The sequence below is a fragment of the Coturnix japonica genome, chromosome Z (genome assembly GCF_054131305.1).
Source record: "Coturnix japonica strain WE chromosome Z, WE-NBRP24, whole genome shotgun sequence".
NCBI classification, from domain to species: domain Eukaryota; kingdom Metazoa; phylum Chordata; class Aves; order Galliformes; family Phasianidae; genus Coturnix; species Coturnix japonica.
This window is the reverse complement of record NC_140702.1, coordinates 72,659,870-72,685,184: the sequence shown is the minus strand read 5'-3', so window position 1 is coordinate 72,685,184 and position 25,315 is coordinate 72,659,870. Positions and strand designations below refer to the sequence as shown.

The window sequence follows — 25,315 nt, the reverse complement described above, 5'->3', positions numbered from 1 at the left end:
TGTTGTCAGATTGCTAAAGCCTGAATTCAGAGCCTGGACCTGAAACATGGACCTTACACATCTGAAACAGATAGATGTGTTACTGGGGCAGAAAGTGGACACACGAGCACTAACAGAAAAAGCTTTGCTATAAATCTCAGCTCCGCTGCGTGTGCACAGCAGGGCCCTCGGGTCACAAGTCAGTGGATTTAAGTAAGTGGAAAATGCTTTTTTTTTTTTTTCTTGCTCTCTTTTTTTTTAACCTCACAGGACTATCTCAGTTGTCCCTGTGTCAGAGCAGAGGCAGCGCGTTACCGCTGTCGGTGTGAATCAGGCTTTCCTGTCCCTGCGGCCACAGCGGGGTGGGAGGGTGCTGGGTGGGGCAACGCTGGGAGCAGTGGCGGTGCTGGCAGCAGGAGCAGCATGAGGGAGGCTTGGTTCCGGGACCACTTCTGGGTGAGTTGGGGTCTAAGGGGAACAAGAGCGTGACCCAGGGGACGCAGCAGGACACCTTGTACCCCAGGGGGTCCATCTTGTCCTCACACTGTCTCAAGCCCCAAGAGGAAGCTGAGCAATCAGTGGTGGCAGACCTAAAGCCTGCTGCCTGGTTGTGGGCATCCTCTGGCTGGTGCTGGTCATCTGCTTGCATCTAAAAGCCATGCAGTGCTGTGGCTTTGCAACCTGCCCTGTGCGGCTGAAGTAGCACCCCATGAGCTGATTATGCAGGGATGAAGGTATTTGGTGCTGGCTGGATCCAAGGTTTGATATTAATAACTGACTGCTTGTGAGCTATTTGGGAATGCTGCTGTCAACAAGTGTCCTCTGGTGAGCTGCTTTTTGTTTGGGAGCTGATCTTCTGTCTCGCTGCTGATGAACTGCAGAGGAAGAGTCATAGCTTGGGGGAAGCTGCAGCTTATTCTTTTGAGTCTGAACTGTGCTTTTGGGCATGCAGAAGTGCCAAACGTGCTTATCTGCTGCAGAGTATTGTGGTTGTTTGGTTCCCCTTGGTGTTCCACCTTTCACTGGGGTATGAGAAATTAGGAAACGGGTGCCAAAGTCTGGGCTTTTGGGACTGTGCCTATCAGAACAGCATATGAGGGTGATGCCCAGGGAGCAGCTCCTATGTGCTGAGTTTAGGGTAGGTGTGGGGTGCTGGGGATGTGTGCGTGGTGATTTTAGCCAACACCATGAACAAGGATAGCTAGTGCAGAGCCACCAGCATGCATATCAAACTGCATGGGAAATTAAAGCCAGCTTTGCATATGGCTGCTGTTTCTCAGCCACTTGTCACCAGGAAACTTCCAGGATGTCCCTTTTACTTTGCACATGTACAGCACGGGGAGGGCAGCCAGGGTGGATGTGGTGGAAATGCTGCCCCAGTGCCTGTCTGATGCTCTGTGTCAGGGAAAATCATCACCATGCCAAGGTGAAATGCTTACAGCCTATAAGCACCACAGCAGGGTCTACATTGCCTGAAAGAAAGAAGGAAAGGGTGAGAAATGGACAGAAAAAAACAAATTTGGCCAGGTGCAGGGCTGCTGATAAAAGTTCCGTTTGCTGTAATGCAAAGAGAGAATGCAAACTTCCTCCTGCCATTTTTTCTCTGATGCTTGAGGCAAAAAGGGAAGAGGAAGGAGAATGCTGCTTTGCCAAAGCGAAGGATTACACAGGGCTCGGAACAGCTGGGTGGGAAAGGGTGGGTTTGGGCAGGGCTGTAGCTGCCCCAGGATGCAGTGCAGGGTGGAGGTGCTGCAGAAGGAGAGGGTTCAGTGCTCCAGCTGATGGAACACCATGCCATGTGTATGAAGAAATGCTACGTGTGGTTAGCTACATGATTTAGGCTATAATTTTGCTTCTGGGGTGACAAAACTAAATGTAGTCGCCCCATTTGCTCTTGAACCTTTTCTTCTGTTCCCTTCTTTACTTTTCTGCTCACCCTGTTTGGTCTCAGCATAAGGTGCTAAATTCCCTTCTAGGGCTTGGCACCCCAAGAGCTGCTGTGCTCTGCCCTCAAATGCTCCTGCTTGCACCATGCTTTGTCGTGCCCATGCTTGCTGCAGCCTGCTACAAAAGTAAAAACATGCCAGAAATGCTCTTTGTTTCCTCTTGCCCTGTCTGCAGTGATCTCTGAGAGTTGAGCAAGTACGGCACTGTTTTCATCTGTGTTTCTTTTGGGTTTTTTATCTTGTGGCCTACTGTTCTTCTTGCATTGTACAAGCTCCCTTCTTTCATTCTGATGCTTTACATGAGAAGCGCCCAGTTCTCCCCAAGCCTCTTATAGCAACTTGTTACGGGCAACTCATCAGCAAGAGCTGGGTATCATGAGAGAACCTGGCTCTCATAGAAAGACATGGGGAAAAATAGAAACTTGGCCAAACTTTGCCTCTAGATATGTATCTGTGCAGGTTGCCAGGCCACAGGGGAAACTTCTGCTCCCTACAGAGATCCTCACAGAGGTTTTTCTTGACCTCAGCAACCTCTGTAGGACCTTAAGCAACTTTGAGACCACTGGCTATGAGCAGGAATAGCATGTCCATGTATCGTTTGATGTTTCTAAACACAGAAATAGACATCCGGCTTCTGCAGTGCTTCTCAGAGCAGATGTGGCTGAGTATTTCAAGCAGTGGTCCACGAGCAGCTCTTTTTCTCATACCTTTGTACACATATGGTTTGTGTCTGGAGTCTGGGGATTGATCTGAAGCATCTGAGAATATGTGAGCAAAATCTCATACGCTGTATCTTCACAGTGGCCTGAAACACCACAGTTTTTAGAAGAAAAGTGGCACTTTTCCACCCGTGCTGCAGTGTGAATCTCACACCCATGCTGCAGTGTGAGTCTCAAATTTCTCACTGTGTGAAGCCTTGTGTTATTTCTCCTTCTTGAGAGCCTTGGGAGTACAGTACGAACCTAAAAGGGCAGGAATGGGGATTTCCACTCCTCCGAAGCGCTGTGGACTTGGGAAGCATCAGCTGCTGCTTTGTCACCTTGAAATCATCTGTTCACAGTTTCCATGGGCTGTCCTCTAAATAGCACATCTGCTGTTAGTGCTGTGGGAGAAGGGCTTTGGGGACCTTGTACTTTGCAGACCCAACACTGGATGTGGACTCTGGTTTGGTGTACCCAAGCAGATCTCTCCCCATTAAACCCATGTGGTGCCTTCCTCCCAATGCATTTACTCCAGACATAGAATCACAGAATACTTGGGTTGGAAGGGATCTTAAAGCCCGTCCAGTTCCAAACCCCTGCCATGGGCTGTCTGCTCCTCCAGCTCAGGCTCCCAGGGCCCATCCATGGCCTTAGGCACCTCTAGATACTAACAGCTCTGGGTAGCAGTGCCAGGGCTTCACAGCCCACTCAGAAATGAATTTCTTTCCAATATCCAATCTCTATCTGCCCTCTTTTAGTTTGAAACTGTTCCTCTTTGCCCTATCACTATCTGTGTTAAAAAATCAGTCTCCCTCCTGTTTAACAGCTTGCTTTCAAATACTGGATGGCTGTAATGAGGTCTCCTCAGAACCTTCTCTTCTTCAAGCTGAACAAGCCCAGCTCCCTCAGTCTTTCCTCAAAATGAAGTGTTCCAGCCCTTTAATCATCTTAATGGCCCTTAAATGAACGGCTCCATATTTTACTTGTACTAGGGGACTAAGCACTGGATGCAGTACTCCAGATGGGGCCTTACTAGGGCAGAGCATAGGGGGCATCCTCTTTCCTGCCCTCTGCCATCCCTCTGTTGATGCAGCCCAGGACATTATTGGCCTTCCAGGTTGCAAACTCATGTCCTGCTTCTTGTACACCAGGACCCCCAAGTCTTTCTCTGCAGGGTTGTTCTCAGTGAGTTCTTCTCTGAGTCTGTAGGTACATCTGGGTTTGCCCCAAGCCAACGCCCTGCACTTGGCCTTGTTGAATCTCATGAGACTCATGTGGGCCCACTTCTCCAGCCTGCCCAGGTCCCTTTGATGAACCTCTTCTCTCGCATAACCTCGTGCCTTATTACTGCTAAAAACTGGAAGGAGTCAGTGGGCATGAGAGTGAGGACTTTCAGGGTTGTTTGGTAAATGCTTGGTTCTACCCTGGCCTTCTTCCCTTTCCTCTTTCACTGTTCTCACCCTCCCAAGGTCAGCCATGGTGGTTCTCTGTGTTCTTTCCATGCTGAAGTCTGCCCAAAGGCTGCTGCATACAACCCTGCCCAGCCCAGCTCCATCACAACCCCATTGCAACCCTTTCTGTGTCTATATTATTTCCTTTGAAATGGGGTAGGAAGCCAAGTTAGGATGTTCCTGAGTTTTGCAACTATCATGTAGAGCCATTTCAGTGCAAGCGTGCTTCCTTCTTTTGCAGATCCGATTAGCAAAGAGGTGACCTAAATTGAGAACCAGTTGTGTGTTTTCAGAAATAAGCTCGTCACGGGGGGAGGTTTATGCTCAGTAGGGAAACAGAAAGTGTTTGGAGATCTCAGAAGGTCCCTGCTCCCCCTCTCTCATGTGTGGAGCAAGACTGGCCTGGGATTCCTGGGGATTTCCTGCTGCCCCACTCTACCACAGCTCTGCTTTATCTCTTGATTTTTGCCACTGATTTTAAGTCCCTGACTGCTTAAGGAAGTCCACAATGATGAAATCCCACATTTACCACAAAGATCAGCCCTGTTCCTCCTCAGTTCTTGCTCTGGGTGCAAATTCCTGAAAAATCCCTCTCTCTGCTGTCAGCATTTTCACAACCAGCTATCTGCTTGCTGTCATATAGGCTTGGAACACTTTCTGCATCTCTCTACCCTGCCCTTATTCCTCTTCAAGCTTCATAATAACTATTAGCAGCTTTTGCTTCCTTTCTCACAGCTTTGTATCTGCTCTTGCCATTGCTTCCTTTCTGCAGCCTGTTTCCCTGTTCCTTCACGTGACTTTTCACACAGCTTTTTACGGAAGGTGGCACATATACACCTGCTTTAATAACCATTACATTAAAATCTGTGTGATTTGAGAAGAAAACACCAGTTCCTCAGAAGCCTATGGGAAGCCTATAGAGGCACTGGGGCTGGGACTTCTGGGTTTTGTGGTGATGGGTGGCAGGCTGAGGACCTCTCATGGCCCTATTCGACGTATTAAAAGCCATAGAGAAGCAGCTGGAAAGGACTTGATGCTTAGGGAAGTGGTCTCTCAGTGGTGTTTTGGACTGATGTGAGCAGGTGTCAGTTGCTTATCACAAGGTCACAGAGAAAGCTTATTGCAGCAGTGCTGCTTGGATGCACCCACATGCTGTGAGCAGCGAGGGAAGCCTGTAGCTCACTGATGATGAGTACTTTATTTTGGGGGTTTAAGGTCCCTTCCAACCCAAGCTATTTCATGCTTCTGTCAAACTGTGATCACCGTTCTCATCACAGAATCATAGAATGACTTGGGTTGGAAGGGACCTTAAGGATCCGTATGAATCCCATTCTTGTGTTTTCAGAGCACGGATCTGACGAGCACAGTTGGCTATGACAGCATCATCCAACATCTGAACGATGGCAGGAAGAACTGCAAAGAGTTTGAAGACTTTCTGAAGGAAAGGTACGGAGCTGTGTCTGACAGTGGGTTTGTTTGGACCTGGAAAATGAGGCAGTGGCACTACTTCTATTTCTTGTATTCCCATTTTGGTTTCCATCATGCTTAACTGTCCACTGTCATAAAGCACCTTTGATTTTTCACTCAGAAGGAACTTGCTTTTTTAACGTTGTCCTTTCCCTGCACAGCTGGTCCTGTGGAATCTAGTCTACACCTGGGTCTTCTCAATTGGGCGGCAGTGATGGCATTATTCACAAAGCCCAGAAGCATACTAGTAAGGGCATCATCCAAATGCCTCTTGAACACTGACAGGAATAGGGCATCTCTCCAGGAAAACTGTTCCTGTGTTTGCCCACCCTCAGAGAATTGTGGAATAAACGAAACAGCTTTCTGAAATGTTTGTTTCTCTAACACAAATGCACATGTCTATGTTGTTGATTTCTGTAGATGTAGATTCATTAGACACTTCAAAGTGCAGCTTCTTCTCCTCTGCCTCCCCACCACATTTATCCAAGGCTATTTTGTCCCAAGTCTTGTATTCACAGGTTTGCTTTCTCCAAGTTGTCAATATCAAAATTACATTAACATAGGATTGTTCTACAACAGTCTTGATATTTAGCCTACTTGTCTCATTTGGTTGGCCTTGAAGTGATCAGGCAGTTGATCTTTGTAGGTCTCTCGGCTCCCTTCTATTCTACTTCATTCTGTTCCATCCAATTCTATCCTATCCCATCCCCTCCTCCAGGAGACCGTTTAAAGTAAAGCTTGTTTCCTTGTTTACTTTCTAAATTAAAGCTTATTTCTAACCACTGGTCATGGACAGCAAGGTCATCTTGTCCAGATTGGGATATCTGTTTGACCATGCAAGTCTAGCCCTGAATGACTGTACAGAATTCAAAGCAAATTCTTAGACAGCAGCACATGGGTTTTCTTGCTTTTCCCTCTCTTTTTCAAGAGGCGAGGGCAGTGCAACCTCCCAGAGATATTTATACATGTTATTACCACAAGGTCTGGCCTCTTCAGATGTTGTCTTTAAGGACCGGAGGCAGGCAGGAGAGCACATCCATTAGCTTTGAAAAGTGCTGCACAAGTTTTGAACAGCTGAAACATCCCAGCTGAACTTCAGGCAAGTGTAGGGAAGCTGAATGTCTATGAGATGCCTGTTTCATTCTGTCACGTTTGGCTGAAGTCAGCCAATAAATACTTTGGAGGGATGGGCTGACAGACACTGATGATCAAGGAGGTAAATGTCCATGCTGTCACTTTGATGTGACAGCCTGGGATGTTCTGCACACTCACTGTTCCCTTATTTGTGCTCTTCATGAAACTCTTGCAAGCAAGTTTCAGTTTCTGACATGAGATTTTCCTCTCATTTCTCTCTTTCTTCAACAGAGCAGTTATAGAAGAAAAATATGGCAAAGAGCTCATTAACTTGTCAAAGAAGAAGCCTTGTGGGCAGACGGAGCTGAAGTAAGTTCAGAATCCAGTGCTTTTTGCTTCTGTAGGTGTCTGTAATTGGAACCATGAATGAGGAAGAGGGAGAAGGAAGAGGGCAGAGAGGAAGAAAATAGTGTTTAGATGTCACTGGGACACTACCAGACATTCAGAAATCAGTCTTGTGAATGAATAGTCAGTTGGCCTTTGCCTTTGCCAGTAACCAAGTTGGAATTCACCATCTTCCCACCAGCTGTAGGCTAACCAAAGTGTCATGGGCACACAGTCAAGAAGCAGGCTGGTGACTGGCCAAGGGTCATGAGGCCTTGGGTTTGCTCCTCGCCCTTTCTGTGGCCAGAAGGAAGTCAACGTACTTCCTCAAGTCAAACCACGTGAATATTCAAGTCCAGTGCTTTGTCACCCTACATGGATATTGTGGCTGCTGTGGTTGGTTTAATGAGTGTCCCTTGGCATTTTCTGCTTGATATTTTGGTTTGGTATTCCTTGACCAGCACTTGTTTGCAGTTTTATATTGGGCTGCCAATTTTTTTTTCCTTCTGAAATCTTCATGACTTTGTTTTAACAGGTAGAAAAGTTCCCCACATTTCCAAGCACTCACCCCATGCAACACGTAGAAAATATCCACATGTTCTGAATGACATGTTTTGGAGTTTGTTAATAAAGTTTGTTTTGAAACCCAAAATTTAGTAGCATCCAGTGTTCAGGACAAAGTTGTAAAGTCAAACTGAGTGAATTGTGTTATATTCACTGATAAAGGAAAACCTGGAAGTGTGAAGAGAGTAGATAAACCTGTTTGGGGATGTTTTCTCTGCTCTTGAGTGAGGGACTTGCTCTCCAGTTCAGAAGTGCTCTGCTGTCACCACTGAATCCTGCACTTCCATCCAGTAGTGAACTCTTCTAATGCTCTGCCTGTGTTTTTTTTTCAGTACCCTGAAGAGATCCCTGGATGCTTTCAAGCAACGTAAGTAATTCTTCTTTTTCATGCGATGGGACACTCAGCAGTGCTGAAGCCTTCATGTTATTGCTTAGGAAGAAAAAGAGGAACCTCCAAAACTGTGTGATATGGGATATGGGATCCTTTTGTTCCAGCTCAGCTCAGAGCATGGAGTTTGGAATGGAGTTTTCCAAGGCATGAGTGTCAGAAATCAGTCCTCTACCAGCTGAGGCATTAATAGCTCTGAGCCTGGAACAGCTTTAGGTGTTGAACCATGAGCTACAGCTTGTCTTACATTCAAATGAGCTGCTTTTCTTGCTGGATGGACATTTCATGGTATGGCTGCTCTCCTTCTGCTGGACCAGTTCAGTGTGGCCTTCAGCGTGAGCCAGAGATTTACTTAGCAGTAACTCTTCTGTGCTCCAAGGTGCTTCTCTGCAAGCCTGGGGCAACATTTCCTTCTGACTGATGCTGTAGAGTGTGATGTGCTGAAACATGCATGAATTAATCTGGATGAGGAGGAAAAGCAACTGTGCTCATCTTAATCACTTTTCTTAGCATGAGACTTCCTAAATGAAGTGCAAGTCCCAGCATGACTGTGGAACACTTTCTGCGTAGGCAGACTGTGCTTGGAAGCTGCTTTGAAAGCACTGCTGCAGCTGCAAGGAAATTCACAAGGAGGGACTGTGGGTCACTGAGTCAGTTTGATCTCACCTAGAAAAGCTGGCCTGAACAACAGAGTGTTTTTATGCATACACACACAAACACAAATATGTCATTTTTTCCCCCCCCTTTGCAGAGATAGATAATGTGGGACAAGGTCACATCCAGCTGGCACAAACTCTTCGGGAGGAAGCAAAGAAAATGGAGGATTTCAGGGAAAAGCAAAAGCTTCATCGAAAAAAGGTCAGGCACTGCTCTGCCACCTTCATTGCAGGCCATTGTCTCACCTGCTGTTTCACGGACCCTTTTGTGTCCTTGTGCCTATGAGGGTGAAAACGTTCTGAGCTCCTTCCTACATGTTGTAATGATGCTGTAACTCTGCAGCAACCCCTGACTTCCTTCTTCTCACCAGTGTCCTTCAGGGTTCTTTGAGGGACAGAGATAGAAAGCATTCCTCCATTGATGCCAGCCTCAACTAGGAATGTTTTTAAGATGTTCAGATAGCGTTGTATGATCTACACAGTGTCTGGTAAAATCTGCAAGCTCTTTAACTTCTTTATGGCTTGAGATTCCCTTGACTGGAAAACAGGAAAAGCTGTCTGAACCAGAGGCTGATCAGGACTTAGCAGAGGTGGGTGAGCTTGCCCGTTCTATCTTGTGGAGATGATGCAGTACTAACATTGTTAGTAATCCTTTTTACATCTTCTCAGCATACACAATGGAACCTTAGATACGAGTGTATAGAAAGATGAATGTCCTGGATGGGTTCTGTGAACTCTGAAGAGTTGCAGCTGGGTTGGAGCTAGATGATCTTTAAGACTCCTCCCAACCCAAGCCCTTTTATGATTCTAAGATACTGGAGTGCCTAATTCCAGGCAGAGGAAGGTCCTTACGGCCATTATTGTGATCCCATCGTATGGTCCATGACTCTTTCTTAACCCATGCTGACTCTGGCTCTCTTGTCTTCACAGATAGAGCTCATAATGGAGGCAATTCACAAGAACAGGAATTTGCAGTACAAGAAGACCATGGAGGTAATGCAAGTGTTCTGCTGTCTCTTGCCTGCATGTGGGTTAATGCTGCTAAAATACACATGCATGCAACCATATTTGCATCCCATTTGCTTGCTGACACATTCCTGCTCTATATGGTGTCACTCCTAGGCCAAGCGGCTCTATGAGCAGCGCTGCAGGGATAAGGATGAAGCAGAGCAGGCTGTGCACCGCAATGCAAACCTGGTCACACAGAAGCAGCAGGAGAAGGTAAGGAGGGTGGGTGGCTGTGCAGCATGGAAAAAGAGTCTCTCTTCTCACAGGTATCCTGCCCCAAGTCCTGAGAGAACTCAGTTCTGGGGTTTGGGTGGCATGAATGGGCTGCTGACCTTCCCTGGTGGAGCTACTCTGCTGTGGGTGATCCACCAGGGCTCTCCTATACCTTTCTTCTCTCCCCCATCTTTGGCAGCTCTTTCTGAAGCTGGCTCAGACAAAATCAGCTCTGGAAGATTCAGGTGAGCATGGAGATATAGCATACTGGTTTTGGAGGGGGGAGGGGCATCATATGGGGTGGGAGGTGGGGGCTGGAAGCTGAGCCATAGATCCTCAGAAACTTTTCCAGAGATCCAAGAGGCAACACCTGTCTTGGAGTAGCCCATATGGCCCCAAATGCCCTCAGTCTTGCTGTGGGGCTTTGCATCCCACTGAATTGCTCACCATGCTCTCTGTGCCCCCCAGCCATTTTTGGCCAGACAAGGTACCTTCCAGCAAAATACATAGATATTTTAACCAATATTAACAAGCTGACCATTTGATTTCCCTTACAGACAGGAGCTACCAGCAGAGCATTACTTCACTTGAGAAGATCCGGGAAGAATGGCAGAAAGAGCACATCAAGGCTTGCGAGGTAAATGCCAAAGAATTGTTTCACAGTGCACTGTGGTCCTTGAATCACCTCAGGACATGTGAACAATAAGACTCAGAGGACACCATCCTCAATTGCACTCATGGCTGTATTGGCATGGGAGACACCAACCTGTCCTTGTCTTTGCAGTTCTTTGAGGCTCAGGAGTGCGAGCGCATCAGCTACTTCCGCAACGCCATCTGGCTTCATGTCAACCAGCTCTCCCAGAGCTGTGTCCAGAATGATGAGGTGAGTCCTTCTTTCTCTTTTGGATCTCCTTTTGAATATTAGCTGCCCACCTGGGTTCTCTTTTCCCATCTTTTTGTCAGGCTGTAGTAAAAGCAATGATGTCCTGAGCACAAGATTTTCTGATATTTGCAGTTGGAAAAACAGAGAGAAAGAAGAACCGTGAATGAAACTGTATCCTCAGCTCTCTGCCATCAACATCATACAAAAGCACTCACTGCTTTCTCTGGTTAAAGAAAACTGTGGTTGAAAACAGTGAGGCAAATGAAAGGCAGGGGGAGGTGACCTTGACAAACATTACACAGGATCAAGTCTCACTCCGTATGAGACAACTGACTGACTGAGTAAACACCTTTTGGTTTCTGACCTGATGTATAGAAATGCTTCTCGTTTTCTTTCTACAGAAATATGAGGAAATCCGCAAGAGCTTAGAAATGTGCAGCATTGAGAAGGACATTGAGTTCTTTGTAAATTTACGCAAAACTGGAAGCTCAGCCCCAGGTAAGAGCTCAGTGCATCCTCCCAAAGTAGCACTGGTTTGCTTCTATTCCTCATCTTGCTGCTGTCCTCATCAGTATCAGTTTGGATGCAAAAACCACTGATTTTGTAATATCTTCCTCTCATAATCTGGCATGCAGCACCAGCCCCTGGGGATAATCTCCTCTTTTTGGACCACTGAAGTTCCAATCAAACATTAAATACCAGTCAAACATCTTCCCAGAGATGGGGGGGAAGGGCAGCTGAATGCCTTTGTTGGCAAGTAACAAATTAAAGGTCTGCACTTTGTTGTTGTTACCTTTTCATAGCTCCTATTGTTTATGAAAACTACTACAATACTCAGAGGAATGTGACTCCTGTGAGAAGTCCAGCTTCTGTACCTATATCAAGGTAAGGCACATAAAATGAGCAGTCAAAATTGCTCTTGCGAATTATGCAATTATGGTCAGTTGGAAGCTTTGGCAGTATTGCAGGAAAATGTTCTCCTTGCTGTGTAGTCCATCACTCTCTACAACAGGAAATACTCAGTTGTGCTGCCTGTTACATCATGCTCAGACCCCCTATAGTTCATCCCCAACATAACTCATCCAACTGCTTTTTACCCCCAGTTGTCTTTTGAGATCATCTCTCCCTTCTAATGGTCTCATGGCTGGGAATCTTATCCTGAAAGTACTTTTTTCTTGTGCCAAGCCCATTCCAGAATCCTGTGGGTTGAGGTTATTGGCAGCTGAAAAGAAAGGTAGCCAGGGGAGTATTGAGGTCAGGGTGGAGGAAGCTTTTGCCATGGGGAAGATGAGGATTTGGGGCTAAAGTCTTTTGCCAAGGATGAATATTCCCTCTGGCTGTCACGTCAGGAGAGAAGTCATGCACAATTATACCTTCTTGATGTCTCAGCCTGGGTGGAGGCATGTGAAAAGGCAAGCCCTGGGGCTCACCTGTGAATGGTTTGCCATTCACAGAGTGCATGTTTTCCTCTCCTGCGCTAGGCTGTTGTTGGTGAGCTCGCCATGACATGCTTTGGTACCAGTTATCCAGAAAGCCCAGTACGGCCAAAGCTCTGCCCTCCCATGAGCTCTGGGAGGGTAATTTGGGAGCTGCAAAACCAGAGCAGCTGGGCTGGTGCCCTTGGATATGAGGGGATCCCATAGTCACTCAAATCCTCAGCTCTGTGTTTTTTTTTTGTGCAGGAGGGGGCCTCTACCCACCCCGACCAGTGGGCCAGGTGAGTTCCTTGGTTTAGGTGGCTTCTGACCCTACAGAGTATCTCTTTAATTTTGCTTTTCCCCATAGAATCATGAACTTGATCTTTCTAAAGGGCTTGCTTGCGGTCCAGCTCCTGCTACAAGTCCAGTCTCTGTGGAAAGATGGTGGGATGTTTGCTACTGACTTTGGATACAATGATTAATCTAGAAGTTCCGATCAGAACTCTCTGTATGGGAATTCATGAAGACTCAGAGTGCTTAAGCTTGGAGTCTCAGCAGTCTCTGCACTTTAGGCCCTTCTCTGTTTAAATAGCATGAGTTATATCGCTTCCAGGCCGCTCCAGGGATGGGGTTCTGCAGCAAGACTCAGAATAAGCATGTTCTGTTTTGGCATTTTGGCAAATCAGCTGATCTCTCTGAGCCCCATTCATTCCTTGCTCCCATCCCTTTAACACAGTTGGCTAGTGCATGGTGGTTTTGCCCTGCATAAAGTCTCTTAAGACATTTTTTGTGCTTTCTGTTTTAGGTGATCCTGATTATGCCACAATCGATGGCTACAGCTTGATACACCACTAATAGCCACCGTAAGTATTGAAGAAAGGGATTAATAATAGACACAGCTACAAAATAAGAATGGTGGAAAAAGAAAAGCCACCACTTAGGGGGATGATACTTGGAGGTGGTTATTGGGAAGGGACAGTCATGTCAGCCCTCTTGTCCTTGTCTGAGCTGAATCTGTGACTGAGACTCTGTTGATCCTGTTCTGTAGGTTCTTCAGGCAGAAGACACTGTTGGTCTGGCCAGCACAGCAGAATTGGTGTTTTCAGTTATTCCCAGCTTCTCCATTTCAAGAAAATATTTGAAGACTCTGATAATTATTTGTACACGCAGAAAGTATCTACTAAAAATCTTTTCCTTTGGTCAGAAAACTCCTTGGACAGATATCCTGTCTTCACACTCAGGAAGTGCTTGTAAGCAGCAAAGCCTCCTTCATGGTTCCTACAGGTTGCTGCTGCAGTAGCAGCATGTTGCTTCATGGCAACTATCTACTCCATAACACACTGCACAATTTCTTTATGGGGATTTTTCAGCCTACAGGGTACAATAAAGGCTGTTAGGCTGAATACTGATGTCCAAGAAATTTGGATGGCTTCTTCAGACTCAGGGTTGTGGGGATGGAATGCTGTTTCTGCATTAGATATCGAAAAAGGCAACTGATCTGAAGGAGAAGATAATGTATTTGTGTTTTGTAACTTGTCCTTAGAAACCTTGATAATTCTGTGATTCTGTGAAATAGTTGATGTAAAAAGTAGAAGTACTGTGTATGTTAGTAGCATAGTTTACAAACATAGAGGTTGAATTATGTGATTAATGCTTTCTTGCCAAACTGCAATAGTTTTTAAATGTTGCAATAGTATGGGTATAGTATCAAGGACTAGAAAGCATATTGTAAGGCAGTTCTGTCTGGATAAGAGACCCTCAGCTAAAGAAGAACAGAGTTAACAAACATCAGAGAAGCCAAGGCCTATACACAAGGCTGGATTGCCTCGCTTTGTGGGTAGGTTGGGATGCAGAAGGAAGACATCAAGATACTCCCCTCTATCGTCCTTCCAGGCTTATCTCTATCCAAAGACAAGCAGAAATAATGTCCAAGTGTTGAGTGGGCCAACGCCATAAGTTAAATAATCAGCAATACATGCTTAGCTATTAAGTGTTTAGCCAGTATCCATATGTTTAGCTGAGCGTCGGGAAGATTGTGAACCTCGAGTACTCAGCTAATGAGGGACAGGGGAAAGAAAGAGATAAGCATTGAGTAATAGAGCATGAGAGATGTAATGCTGCTTTCTATGTGTGCTCCTGCTCGCAGGACGCCATTGCAACTGCAAATAAAAGCTGCTTTATCTCAGATACCGTCCTGGTAGTTTATTTGGATACTTCCAATGGTGTTTGGGTTTGAATGGTGCTGTGTGGGGATGAGTTTCTTCCATCATGGGGCATTCTATGACAACTAATACAGGGGATCCTGAACCCTGGTAGGGAGACTAATAAAAGAACTAAGTTGAGCAGCGCGCCCGTCCTCTACCCTTTTTGTCCCTCTGACCCTTCCGTACCTTTTCTAGCATCTGATTGGCCAAACGCGCTGTCTCTCTGAACCATCCGTACCTTCCCTAGCAGTTGATTGGCCCCGCGCCTCAGGGGGGCGGGGCTAAGCCTGCTCTCTTCCTGTTGTGCCCAGAGCCGCTGTGGTGGCGGCGGTGTCATGGCGGAGGCGGTGAGGGCCCCGCGCAGGGGCCGCCCCAAGGGCAAGGCCAAGGTAGGGGCTGTTTATTCTTATAATGTTTCTAAACTCTGGATTTTCTCTAAAACATGAGGGGGAAGTTGATAGTGAAGGGCGTAAGCAAGGTTTTTGCCTGATGCTGTGTGGTGTTATGGGCCAGCTGGGACCTGTAGTGTGGGTGTTGGTAGGCCCACATTGCTCCCTATGGTGGTTGGGCTTTAAAACACTCAGAAATAGAGGCCGTCATTACAAGGCTGTGTATTCATGTGTATTCATGTGTATTCAGTGTCCCTTTGTTGCTGCAGGTGTGGGTGTAGCTGTGGTGCTGCTTTGGTTCTGTGATTCCTGGGCTGGAATTCAAGGAAATGTTTGAAATGTTTTCCATTGAATGATATTTCCCTTGTGTCAGAACAGTCAGCGTGTCATAGTTTCTGTTTTGATTCAGCTCAGGTGGTCAGAGTGGATGCCCCGTCCTTGGAGGTGTTCAAGACCAGGTTGGACGGGGCCCTGGGCAACCTGAACTAGTAAATGTGTATGTTCGGTGGCCCTGCCAGGCAGGGGGGTTGGAACTACATGATCCTTGAGGTCCCTTCCAACCCGGGTGATTCTGTGATTCTGTGTCAGGTTTGAAGGTTGCTGTGTGGAGGAATCATTCTTCCAGGAAGGCTGTGAATCACAGCTCATTAAAGACACATACATTGGTGGCAGCTTTGCCCTTTGCCATCCCTTCTAGCTGTAATTAACTGCTAAGTAATTCCTGGGTGATGTGTGGTGAAGTGTCATGTGTAAGAATCCGGAGTGCTTCAGCATTGCACGTGACACGTTCCTGATGTTTGTTTTTGCTGTTGTTACACTCAGCAACACAAGTTTTGAGGACTCATCTCAAATGCTGTGTCCGGGTCTGGGGCATCCAGCACAAGAGGGATGTGGTGATGTTGGAATGGGTGCAGAGGAGATCCACAAGGATGCTCAGAGGGCTACAGAACCTCTGCTATGAAGACAGGCTGAGGGAGCTGGGGGTGTTCAGTCTGGAAAAGGGAAGGCTCCATAGGGACCTTTAGTACTTACAGGAAGCTTATAAATAGGAGGAGACTCACTTGTAGCAAGTCTGGTTGTGACAGGATGAGAGAAATGGTTTTAAACTGAGAGGGGAGATTTAGGATGTCAGTAGGGAATTCTTTACTAAGAGGGTGGTGAGGCCCTGGCAGTGCTGCCCAGAGAAGTGTGTCTGCCCAGTCCCTGGAGGTACTACTCCAAGACAGGCTGGGGCAGGAACTGGATTTAAGATCTCTTTCACTCCAAGCCATTCTGTGATTTTCAAAGCATCATAGAACACATGAGGAGTGTTTGAAGATGCAGCCTGAGGCCAAATCATATCAAGGATGGTTTCATTCCTGTGCCTCAGTAAGGGTCATAAGCTTTTGAAAAACAGCTGACCTTTGAATTTCCTTCCAGTTGAAGCTGTTTTCTGATAAAAGAAGCCAGAATGTGTGCAAGCTGGGAAAAAGGATGGTTTAGCTGAGGAGCTGCTGGTAGATGTCAGTGAGCATCCCAGTGAGTAGCACTGAGTTATTGCACAGGTGATTCCTGAAAAATAATAGGTTTCCTTCTGGCATGAGGTGTCGTTCACTGAAAATAGTGCCGTTTTTAACTTAAAGGGTAAACCCTCAGAGGCAGACTGAAATCTCAGATTTCATGATTTACTTTTATCTTGGTGCAGGACCTGATTTCTCTCATCCTTTTTCAGATGAAAAACCCATTAACGTTATGGCATTTTTTTTTTGCCTTGGAATGAAATAACTGAAAGGCACGTCATAAATATTACAAGGTTTTATTTATTATTATTTTTTGGTCTAACAGTAGCATTAGAGTGTCAGAAGTATTTTGTGATCAGGAGTGTTTGCAGGTTTTAACATAACAGGAAATGCACTGAAAGCAAATCTACCCTATTAGCTATTTTGTGAAGAAGCTTTGAGCATATGGTTCAATTCAAAGTAGGCTTGAGATTGCAATTTGGAAGGGCCTTGCCTTCTCATAAGGCAAAATCTTGTCAGCTGCTGAGAGAAAGTTTGTGTGATGTTGTAAGTTTGCAAAGCTGTCATCTCTTCTTCGATCTTGAAGGGGCATTGGTCCGTGATACCTCTTTTCAATGGGTATTATGTCAGGGGTGGTATTAGGTATAATTAAAAGATGTGTTCTAGATCTTTCTTTGTTCCAAAATTACTTCTTGAAAGTAATTTTCTGACCATGAAGTAACTCTGTAAAACTTGAGGTCAATTTGTTTTTGTTACACAGATTATTTATGAATTGGTGGAACATCTCGTTCTAGGATGTCTGTGGCTTTTCATGTGGAAATATTGAAATGTCTCTCAGGAGCTGACCAAGAGAACAGACACTGATGCACAATATTTGAAGGGTAGTTAAAGACTGAGGATCTGTGCGGTGCATTTCCTTTTACCTTATTATTTTGAAAATTAACCTCTTAAGATGCTTATAGAGTTGTGGTGTTGACTAATGGTGTTTTTTTTATGTGATGGTGGGGTGTAGGATGTGAGGAAGGGGGATTTGATAGTTAATAATGCTATTAATTTGTTTCTAGGAGAAGAAGAAAAGAAGTAACGAGGACTCCCAGATACGAGAGCCTGATGATGTTTTCCTCCCTCCTGTGGCAGAAGTGTCTTCTCAGGCCACTAAAGTGCAAGTGGAGCAACCAGGAGAATTCACAGAAATTAAGCTCAGTGATGAAGCAGAGCATGGAAAAGCTGTGACCGATGCATGTGACATCTCCCTCAGTAATTTAAGTTTAACAAGCCAAGGCTCTTTGACAGCGGTTGTAGAGCCTTCAGCAGATGGAGAAGAGAGTGAAGCTGGTCCTTCACGTGAGGAGTGTGGAGGGGATGTTGAGAAAAGTGAAAAAAGCAAGGTGGACAAACCTCCCAGCCTTGTGGAGGTGGTTGCTAGTGGATCAGGAAACACTGATGTGATGGGCAGTTCCTGTCATTCCAGTGCAGCTGTGACTCAGGCAGTAGTGGGCATTGCAAGGGGCAAAGAAACTGAAAGTGTACAAGATGGTAAAAGTCCTCTTATCCGTTTCTCAGAGAAGCCTCCTCTGAGTCCTTCGCAGCCCTGTGAGAAGTCCAAGGCACGTGTTCATTGTTTGAGGTTGAAATCAGTTTATCCAGACTTGTCGACAGAGTTGGCCTACGAGAGCCCAACCATAATGGCAGTCAAACCATTGTTGCACAATGAAAGGCTTTATCCAGAGCTGCCAACTGAACCCGAACTCGTGCCTTTTACCAGAGAACAGCTGAAAATCTTTGAACCCTGTTCATGGCTTGAGAATGTTGACTCCTACACAGAGGAATTTGAAAGTGTTGCTCATCAAGACAGGCACGAATTTTATGAACTGCTCCTGAATTACATGCGCTGTCGGAAGCAGCTTTTGCTGGCAGAGGCAGAGCTGCAGGCTATGACAACAGACTGCCAAAATATTAAGGGGAGGTTATGGACTTTTAAAGAAGAACAGAAGACTGTGCAGGTGCTGTTATGGTGCTACTTTTCAGGCATAACTATTTGGTTGTGATTCTGAACATTTGCTCACTGTTCTGAAATACGTTTTTGACTTTGCTTTTTTTTTTTTTCCCACTAAACCCAACTTTGGATTTCACAGTATCATCCTGCTGAGTTTAGGACAGTTTGTTGTTTGATTACAAAATCCAAGTGTGGGGTAGTAGGATCTGCTTTGTTAATCTTTATTGGGGTGAGGCATGTGTGTAAGCTGTGTACATCAAGTTCTTCCTTTATTGTTGGGTTAAGTTTGTGCCACAGTACTTGCAGAAAATGGAAAATGTATGTGGTAAGATAGGGCTGTCTGTGGAATGTCAGACTGGTCACAGTGATGGTTTCCCATCTGGCTTGCTGCCTGTAGTGATAGTTTTCACTGACATCATTCCTGGTTGTGTCCCATTCTCAGAGGTGCTTATGTTGAGGAGTTGGAGTCATGCAGCCTTGCATGTGACCCTGTTACTGGGAGCACAGGGCGTGTGACTTACATCCACCTTCAGAAACAGTTGCTCCAAGTGTGTATCTGTGGTTACAGTCACCGCTGTGGTGCTCTTGTAGCTTTGTAGCGCTGCTGCTTTCAATCTAGTGGGATCTGAGGAACTTAGTGCAGACATCAGAGGAATGTTCCCTCTAAACACATTCAGTGTAGTTCATTTTTGGAGCTTTATGGTGTGGGAGTGAGTGCCAGCACATCATCAAAATTGCTGCAAGGTGTTTAATACCAATGTATGTGGTGGTTCTCACTATTCCTGTATGCCCATCTAAAGCTAGTGCCTCTGCTGTGCACTTCCTCAGAGTGCTGAGTGCTGGGCAAATTGGAATCTTTTTGTTACTTGAGACGTAACTGACCTGTATCACTGAATCTCACTGGATTCTCAGCTTTGTGCTGTTAAGCTCCTACATGGAGAGCAGTTTTGGCTTCAGTCTTAATCCCTTTGGTGCATTTTATGGTTGGCTAAGCCTGCTGCCTGCTTGATTCTCTCCTGCTTCACAATTTATTGCATGTCCAGAATAGTTGTTTTCTGAGTACCAATTTAAAATTCATACTCAAATAATCTAAAAGAAATACAAGACCAAACTTCCAAAGGGCATGATCTGAAAGTGTGTTTTCTGGTTGCATAAAAGAATAGTGGAAGAATCATGTGTTGTGACTTTCTTTAGCTGAAGAACTGGAAATAGGGAGAAGGCTGTTATCTTCTAATTCTAGTTTGGGAAAATCATTGCAGTTCATTTCAGAAACCTTAAACTTATTACAGGCAATTACTGTAAATACTGAGTTATGAGAGTTTTAAAAAAAGGTCTTACTTGCTCTGGTATATATGTTCCAATTTAAAATACCAGATTTAAACGCTTACAGGAATGTTTAAACTGCTGATCATGCGCACTCACTGGGTGTAAGAGTTTGTTTGTCATTGTCAGTGATACAGACAGGTCACTTCATGCCTATTTCTGTATTTCAGTTGTTGAGGGCTTATAAGAATTGTTTTTTATGAAGTCCAGGATATACATTTCATTGTTCAGTAGATCTGAAAAATATGTAGAATGTTCCCAAATGTTTGTCCACCTGTAAGCTTTGAAATCTGCTGAGGGGAGAGTCATGTCTGGGTCACTTTCTGTAAGCACGTTTGACTGAATGACAGAATCACTTACGTGAAATAACTGCTCTATTTTCAGGGTGTCTGTGCAGATCAGTGCAAAGTGACTGGTCACCATCGCTACCAGACAGTCGAGATGAATGGAAGCGTGTTGGGAGAATTGAAAAAGCTGTTTGAAGCCAAAGCAGAGCACGTGCATCAGACGCTGGCATTGCACTCCTACACGTCAGTGCTGTCTCGGTTACAGGTGGAGTCCTATGTGTACAGGTTGCTCAACAGTTCCTCCCTGCTGAGATCAGTGGCTCTTCACCAGCAAGAGCAAGGTGTGTTCCTATTGTGCTGCTGTGTTATTGAGGGTGCCCAGCACCTTGTTCACCTGAAGTTTTTTAGAGTCTTGTTGATGGGATTTGTGTACTGGGGTGTAGCTACCCTGATATTAAAACCTGTCAGTTTTTATGGAGGGATTGGTGGAACACTTTTCTCATGGAAAAGCTCTAGTTTGGTTAACCTGTTGTCCTGGGGAATGGAAGATGATTGCAGGATTCCCATCTGTCTAGGCTGTATACTGCCATGGATTACTCTAGAGAAACAGCAGGTGAGATGGGACACCTGGAGCTCATTCTGTTGTTATCAAACGTGCCATATAATAATACAGTCCATTCTTCAAACTGATGATGTACAATTTTAAAAACTACCTGCTTTACTGCTTTTGGAAAACTATTTGAAATCATGCAGCTCTAACATTTGAAAATCATTTTAGTTTCATCCTCTACATATTTGGGTTTCTGCCTAATCATACTTTGGCTAAAGTATGGTTCTCTCTGATACTTATCCTTTTATGACATCCTTACTTCATCCTCCCCATCCTGGTTGGTTTATATGCATAGTAAGTGGAGGTGCTTATAAAATTTACGTTGAGGGAAGGCCTATAATGAGAGTAAACAGAGTATTCTTGTAATTAGCCTTCAGTGCTTAATTATAAGATTAAACTTTGCTACGTAAGTGTTCTTCGTCAGTTTTAACAAGCAGCTGTGTTGAAATACCTTGGTGTCTATAGTTACAGAGAGGAGGTTTTCTATATAGCCACAGAACAACTATGTACTCTACCATTCTGAAAGCTGTTGATAAATGTTCTGTAATTCTTTTTTTTTTCTTCCTTTCTTTGATTTGCAGTTTCAAAACAGTCTGAAAATCTTTCTGCAGACTTGAGCCACTTGAAGGAGTGTATCAGCGTTCTCTTCAGTTTCACTCGCAGAGTGATTGAAGATCCTCAGTTTCAGAGTGACCTTCTCGTGTGGCTGCAGAGACTGGTGAGGGAGTAAGCAGGGATAGAGCTTTTAGATCCAGTGCATGGGATGAATTACAGAGTTGTTTTTCCTACTGACTCATAAGCAAGTAGTTTTTTGGGCTTCTGCTCTTTTGTGAGCAGAATGTCTTATTGAATGAGAGCGAGTTCCCTGTTGTGATGAAGTCAGTGAAGATCAACTGTAGTAATGAGGGCTGGCACATGAGCAGACAACACTGTGCACATTGGAATTAAGTTTATTTTTTGTAGTGCACATGGAGTATTAATGCTTTCACTTATTTTGTAATTTGGATCAGCATTTTTGAGAAATTTCTGTTCTTGCTTATTTTTAAAGTGGCTTTTAATATAGTTATAATTAATTTTCTGTGCTATAAAGAATGATTGCCATTGTGGCTTATGAACCAAGCAAACAGGCTTTTAAATAACGTTCCACTATAAGTCACTCTGGAAACAGACTAAGTGGAAAATGTGAGAGTAGAAAGAACAATACTGCATTTTCCTACTTAGCAAGACTATAAAGGAACGAACCTTGAAATTATTTACATCAGTGCAATATTTTTTTTCTTTAGGTTTCAGTATTGCAACGAATTGGCTGTCCTGGTGACCATCTCTTCCTTTTCAACCACATCTTGCGTTGTCCAGCTGGGATTGGTGAATGGGCTGTTCCATTCATTCAGGTGTGAATGTTTAATTCTTTGGTTTTGGAAGGCTAGAATAGGTGAGGTGAGGTTAGAAGCACTTCTATGTGTGAGTTAGAAGGGCTGAGAAAGATCAGATTTTACAGCCTGTCCATTGAAACTTGTGTTTCCCTGGAAAGGTTATTAGCTTGGTAATTTTGAGGACAAGGAGGAGGATTCACTTTGTTTGGTTTAAAGGGAGCACACACATCCACAGGCATTGGAACTCTGTTTCAGAGAGGGAAAGATGTTGGAAATCTGGCTGTATGAAAAGGTCCCAATTGTGCTAACAGAGAAAAGGCAAACAATGAAGTAAAAGGGTAATTGGAGGTAGCACTGTAAGTTCCCCCTTGCTCAACTCCTAGCTTCCCCTTTGGTGCCAAGATGTATATTGGAGGGGAAGAGAGTTGTTCTTTTGTGGTCCTCTTGGTGTATTTTGTTCTTATTTTAATTCCTTTCTGTGAGTACTTCACAGTAGTACCCAGTATTGTGTCATAGCAGCACTGCCTCCTGGATGCTGGAATTGTCTTTTATGAGTAGTTTTCAGTCTGAACTAGAAGCTAATGGAAAATGTGGAACTCAGAATACAAACCTTGCACTTAAGACTGATTTATCCCACTGTTTTACTTGGACTGTAACTTAAATTTACTTAGGTTTCTTCCTTTATTACATTTAATTGCAGATCAAAGTCTTGGATAACCCGTCGGGGGTCTTTCATTTCATGCAATCTCTTGCCTTGCTTATGTCTCCTGTTAAGTAAGTATGAAAACAACATTTTATTAACTTATGCTGATTTAGGAGTAGAAAACATTGTGGTAGAAAATCTAGTTGTCCGCAGCCCTGAAAGTGCACAAGTGAGAGATTCACAGCTAAAGATTTTTACTCATTCACCTTGAAATACAGCTGTGGCAGTACATTTTCCTTCTGCACAAGATGTGGTTAAGGCTCGCTTTTAACTGCGAAATAACCATGATGGCTGGTTTAGTGGTTTTTATTTTCAACTGTGAATTCTGAAATGGGGTTTTTGCCTTGCATGATGTCCTGTTCAGAATGCTGTTTCTGCAAGGGACAACCTTGAATAAGTGTTTGCTACATTGTTGTAAATGCTGGTTGTGTTTCTTAATTTGTTTTTCATGGTTTTTTAAATCTGGATGGACTACATTCTGCTTGGAGGGGCTAGCTAATTAAACCAGTCATTAGTGAAAGCTCCTGTTACATGCTTTAGATAAAATGTGTTACTTACTTTGATTCCCCAGCTCAGATCTTAATGCCAGAGGAGCAGTGTGTGCTGGCTTTTAGGGTTTTGTCTGATCTGGAGTTGACTGAGACTTCTGCTTGTTATAGAACATTGTTTTAAAAGGTCTTGTTTTACCTTTCTAGTCTAGAACTTTTTAGGGAAACAAGTGTGTCCTGAGAAATTTGTGTTGCTGGTGGGTTGTTAGGAGGCCCTTCAGGAAAAACTGATGCAAGATGTTTGGAGTGGCTCTCTTAACTGTTCATATAGGAACATGGAAACTTTTAATTTTAGAGGTCTGACATTTGCCTGGTACAGCAGCTGTGTATCAGGAGCCAGTTGAGATTTTAAACCCAATTTAGGATAGGCTACTAATGTTGTGAAATTCGTAATTGTGAAACTGGTATGTTTGTATTATCAGCACAGGGATTCAGAGAGGTCAGGAGTTTTGTTGCTGTGTGCTCAGGGTTCTGATACAGCATTCCTACTTAAAAGGAAGTTAGGTGTTACCATTTTAACTTCTTATATTGTCTTTCTGTATGTTTGTTTGACTTGCTGGTATATATTTGAAGAGCTGAAGATTTATGTGGCAGAGAATTTTAAGCTAGTGTCCCAGACTCACAGAGGTATAATGTGGAACTGGAGCTGTCTTGATATGAAGCAATTCTTTCCTGGAAGTTCTTTGGTTGTGGTAGCTCGATGTACTAATGTTGGCATGGTGTCAGCTAATGCAGCCTTGAAAGCTGTACAGTGGAGCTGACCTGCACGATCTTGTAGGACATCAGGTTTGACATACTTGTTAATTTCTTGTTGTTTAATTTGTTTTGATTGTCTTCTCAGATGTGGGTAAGGCCCTGAAGGCAGCTAAGCCTCATACAGCTACTCATTTCCCCTGTGGTTATAACGGTAAAAAGTAATAGTGCAAAAACTTGTGGGTTAAGGTAAAGACAAATTAATTGGTGAAACAGAAGTTGTGCAGTGCATGCAAACAAAACAAAATAAGGAATTGATTTGATACATCCCTGTTGGCAGGTAGGCGTAGAGCCATTTCCAGAAAAGCAGGACTCGTTGTACATAATGTTTATTTGGAAGACAAATGCCATAATTCAGAGCACCCCGCCTTCCTCCTTCTTTTCTTTAGCATTTACAGCTGAGACATGGCACTGTAAGGTGAGGGATATCCTGTTGGCCTGTCTTGGTCAGCTGTTCTGTCTGTGTCTCCTCTGGAGCACTTCAAGTTGTCAGGGTAGCATAGGAAGCAGAAAAGGCACTGTGAGCATTGCTCTGCAACAACTAAAACATCAGTGTGTTACCAATGCTGTTCATCGCTGTTCCAAAGCACAGCACCATAGAGGCTGCTGTGAAGAAAATCAACTCTGTCCCAGTCAAAGCCAATACAGTCTCGTAAGGAAAAGATAAAGAAATTCAGAGGTTTTAATTTTTTAATTTCCCTAAACTTGATTTTTATTTAAATCAGAAATCGGGTGGACTTCATGTGCCATATGAAACCGAATGAAAGGAAAAGTTCCTCTTCCTCTGGGAAAGAATCTGGAAACTGGACACTGGTAGATGAAGGAGGAGAAGAGGTACAGCAAATGACTTTTTTTTTTCTTCCCCTTTTTTCTGTTTTTATGCAGCCTTACTGTATTGATCTTGTGAACTGGAGTAAGAAAGACCAACTGTTGTTTAGTGGCATCATGTGAACTTTAGTTGTTTTTTATTCTCCTTTTGCCTCTGTGGTGTAATAATAGATAGTCGTGGTAGAAAATAGAGTTTCTAGAAATGAGTAACAAGGATGGAGATAAATTTAAGGGGGCTGTTGCATGGAAATAGCGCATTTGAATTCTGCTTCTCCTCATAAGCCACATTTCTGAAAAAAACATTTCTTGTGCTGTTTCCTAATTGATGAGTACAAGAACTCAGGAATTGTGGAGCTTTTATAAGTGAGAGGAAGAGTTTAGTTATACTTTGTTTTGTTCCTTCAAGTAAACTGGAATTGATACAAATTGTGTAGGCAGTTTATTGTATTTTCTGTTGAAAAGCAAATAAAACTGAGTTTTATCTGTAGGATGAGGATCCTGATACAAGCTGGATTCTGCTTTTGGAAGATGACCTGATTGTTCTGTTGTCACAGTTTCCATTTCATGAACTTTTTCAGCACTTCCTTGGGTTTAAGTCTGCAGGTAAAACAGCTGTTTTTCTTATGGTAATTGTGTTAATGACTACAAAAGCCGAGAATACTGCTGCGTT

The 25,315-nt window shown here is 44.2% G+C and overlaps 2 protein-coding genes across 9 annotated transcripts in view; both read left to right on the top strand.

The window, feature by feature from the left end:
* Positions 1–69: 69 nt before the first annotated feature.
* On the top strand, positions 70–14,319 carry PSTPIP2 (proline-serine-threonine phosphatase interacting protein 2). 2 transcript variants are annotated; one of them, XM_085528191.1, is made up of 15 exons: positions 70–192; positions 5,423–5,523; positions 6,910–6,987; positions 7,899–7,933; positions 8,706–8,812; positions 9,541–9,603; positions 9,733–9,831; positions 10,031–10,076; positions 10,389–10,468; positions 10,616–10,714; positions 11,116–11,212; positions 11,518–11,599; positions 12,397–12,431; positions 12,938–12,995; positions 13,181–14,319. In XM_085528191.1, exons 5-14 carry the CDS (start codon positions 8,771–8,773, stop codon positions 12,985–12,987), a joined length of 693 nt encoding a protein of 230 aa, XP_085384317.1. In that variant the 5' UTR covers positions 70–192; positions 5,423–5,523; positions 6,910–6,987; positions 7,899–7,933; positions 8,706–8,770; the 3' UTR covers positions 12,988–12,995; positions 13,181–14,319. The 2 variants fall into 2 exon arrangements, with proteins under 2 accessions (XP_085384317.1, XP_015703723.1); XM_015848237.3 differs by lacking the exon at positions 70–192 and adding an exon at positions 314–435.
* A 326-nt stretch (positions 14,320–14,645) lies between these two features.
* The window catches only part of EPG5 (ectopic P-granules 5 autophagy tethering factor), a 51,146-nt gene continuing 40,476 nt past the window's right edge, over positions 14,646–25,315 (top strand). For all 7 annotated transcript variants that reach the window (XR_014939141.1, XM_015848199.3, XM_015848198.3 and 4 more), the window contains exons 1-8: positions 14,646–14,725; positions 17,289–18,227; positions 19,928–20,171; positions 21,022–21,158; positions 21,724–21,831; positions 22,514–22,587; positions 24,543–24,651; positions 25,134–25,248. Coding sequence is in view for 5 of the 7 variants with exons in the window: in XM_015848199.3 (XP_015703685.2) it covers positions 14,672–14,725; positions 17,289–18,227; positions 19,928–20,171; positions 21,022–21,158; positions 21,724–21,831; positions 22,514–22,587; positions 24,543–24,651; positions 25,134–25,248 (1,780 nt within the window). In the remaining 2 variants the exon portion in view is untranslated. The remainder of the gene's footprint in view (positions 14,726–17,288; positions 18,228–19,927; positions 20,172–21,021; positions 21,159–21,723; positions 21,832–22,513; positions 22,588–24,542; positions 24,652–25,133; positions 25,249–25,315) is intronic.

What these genes read in the sequence shown, in the direction of transcription:
- PSTPIP2 (XM_015848237.3), top strand. Translation starts at nt 403, where the DNA reads ATGAGGGAGGCTTGGTTCCGGGACCACTTCTGG. An exon ending in GAAGACTTTCTGAAGGAAAG is followed by an intron (nt 5,524 to 6,909) that starts GTACGGAGCTGT and finishes TTTCTTCAACAG; the next exon opens with AGCAGTTATAGAAGAAAAAT. An exon ending in GCTTCTGTACCTATATCAAG is followed by an intron (nt 11,600 to 12,396) that starts GTAAGGCACATA and finishes TTTTTTGTGCAG; the next exon opens with GAGGGGGCCTCTACCCACCC.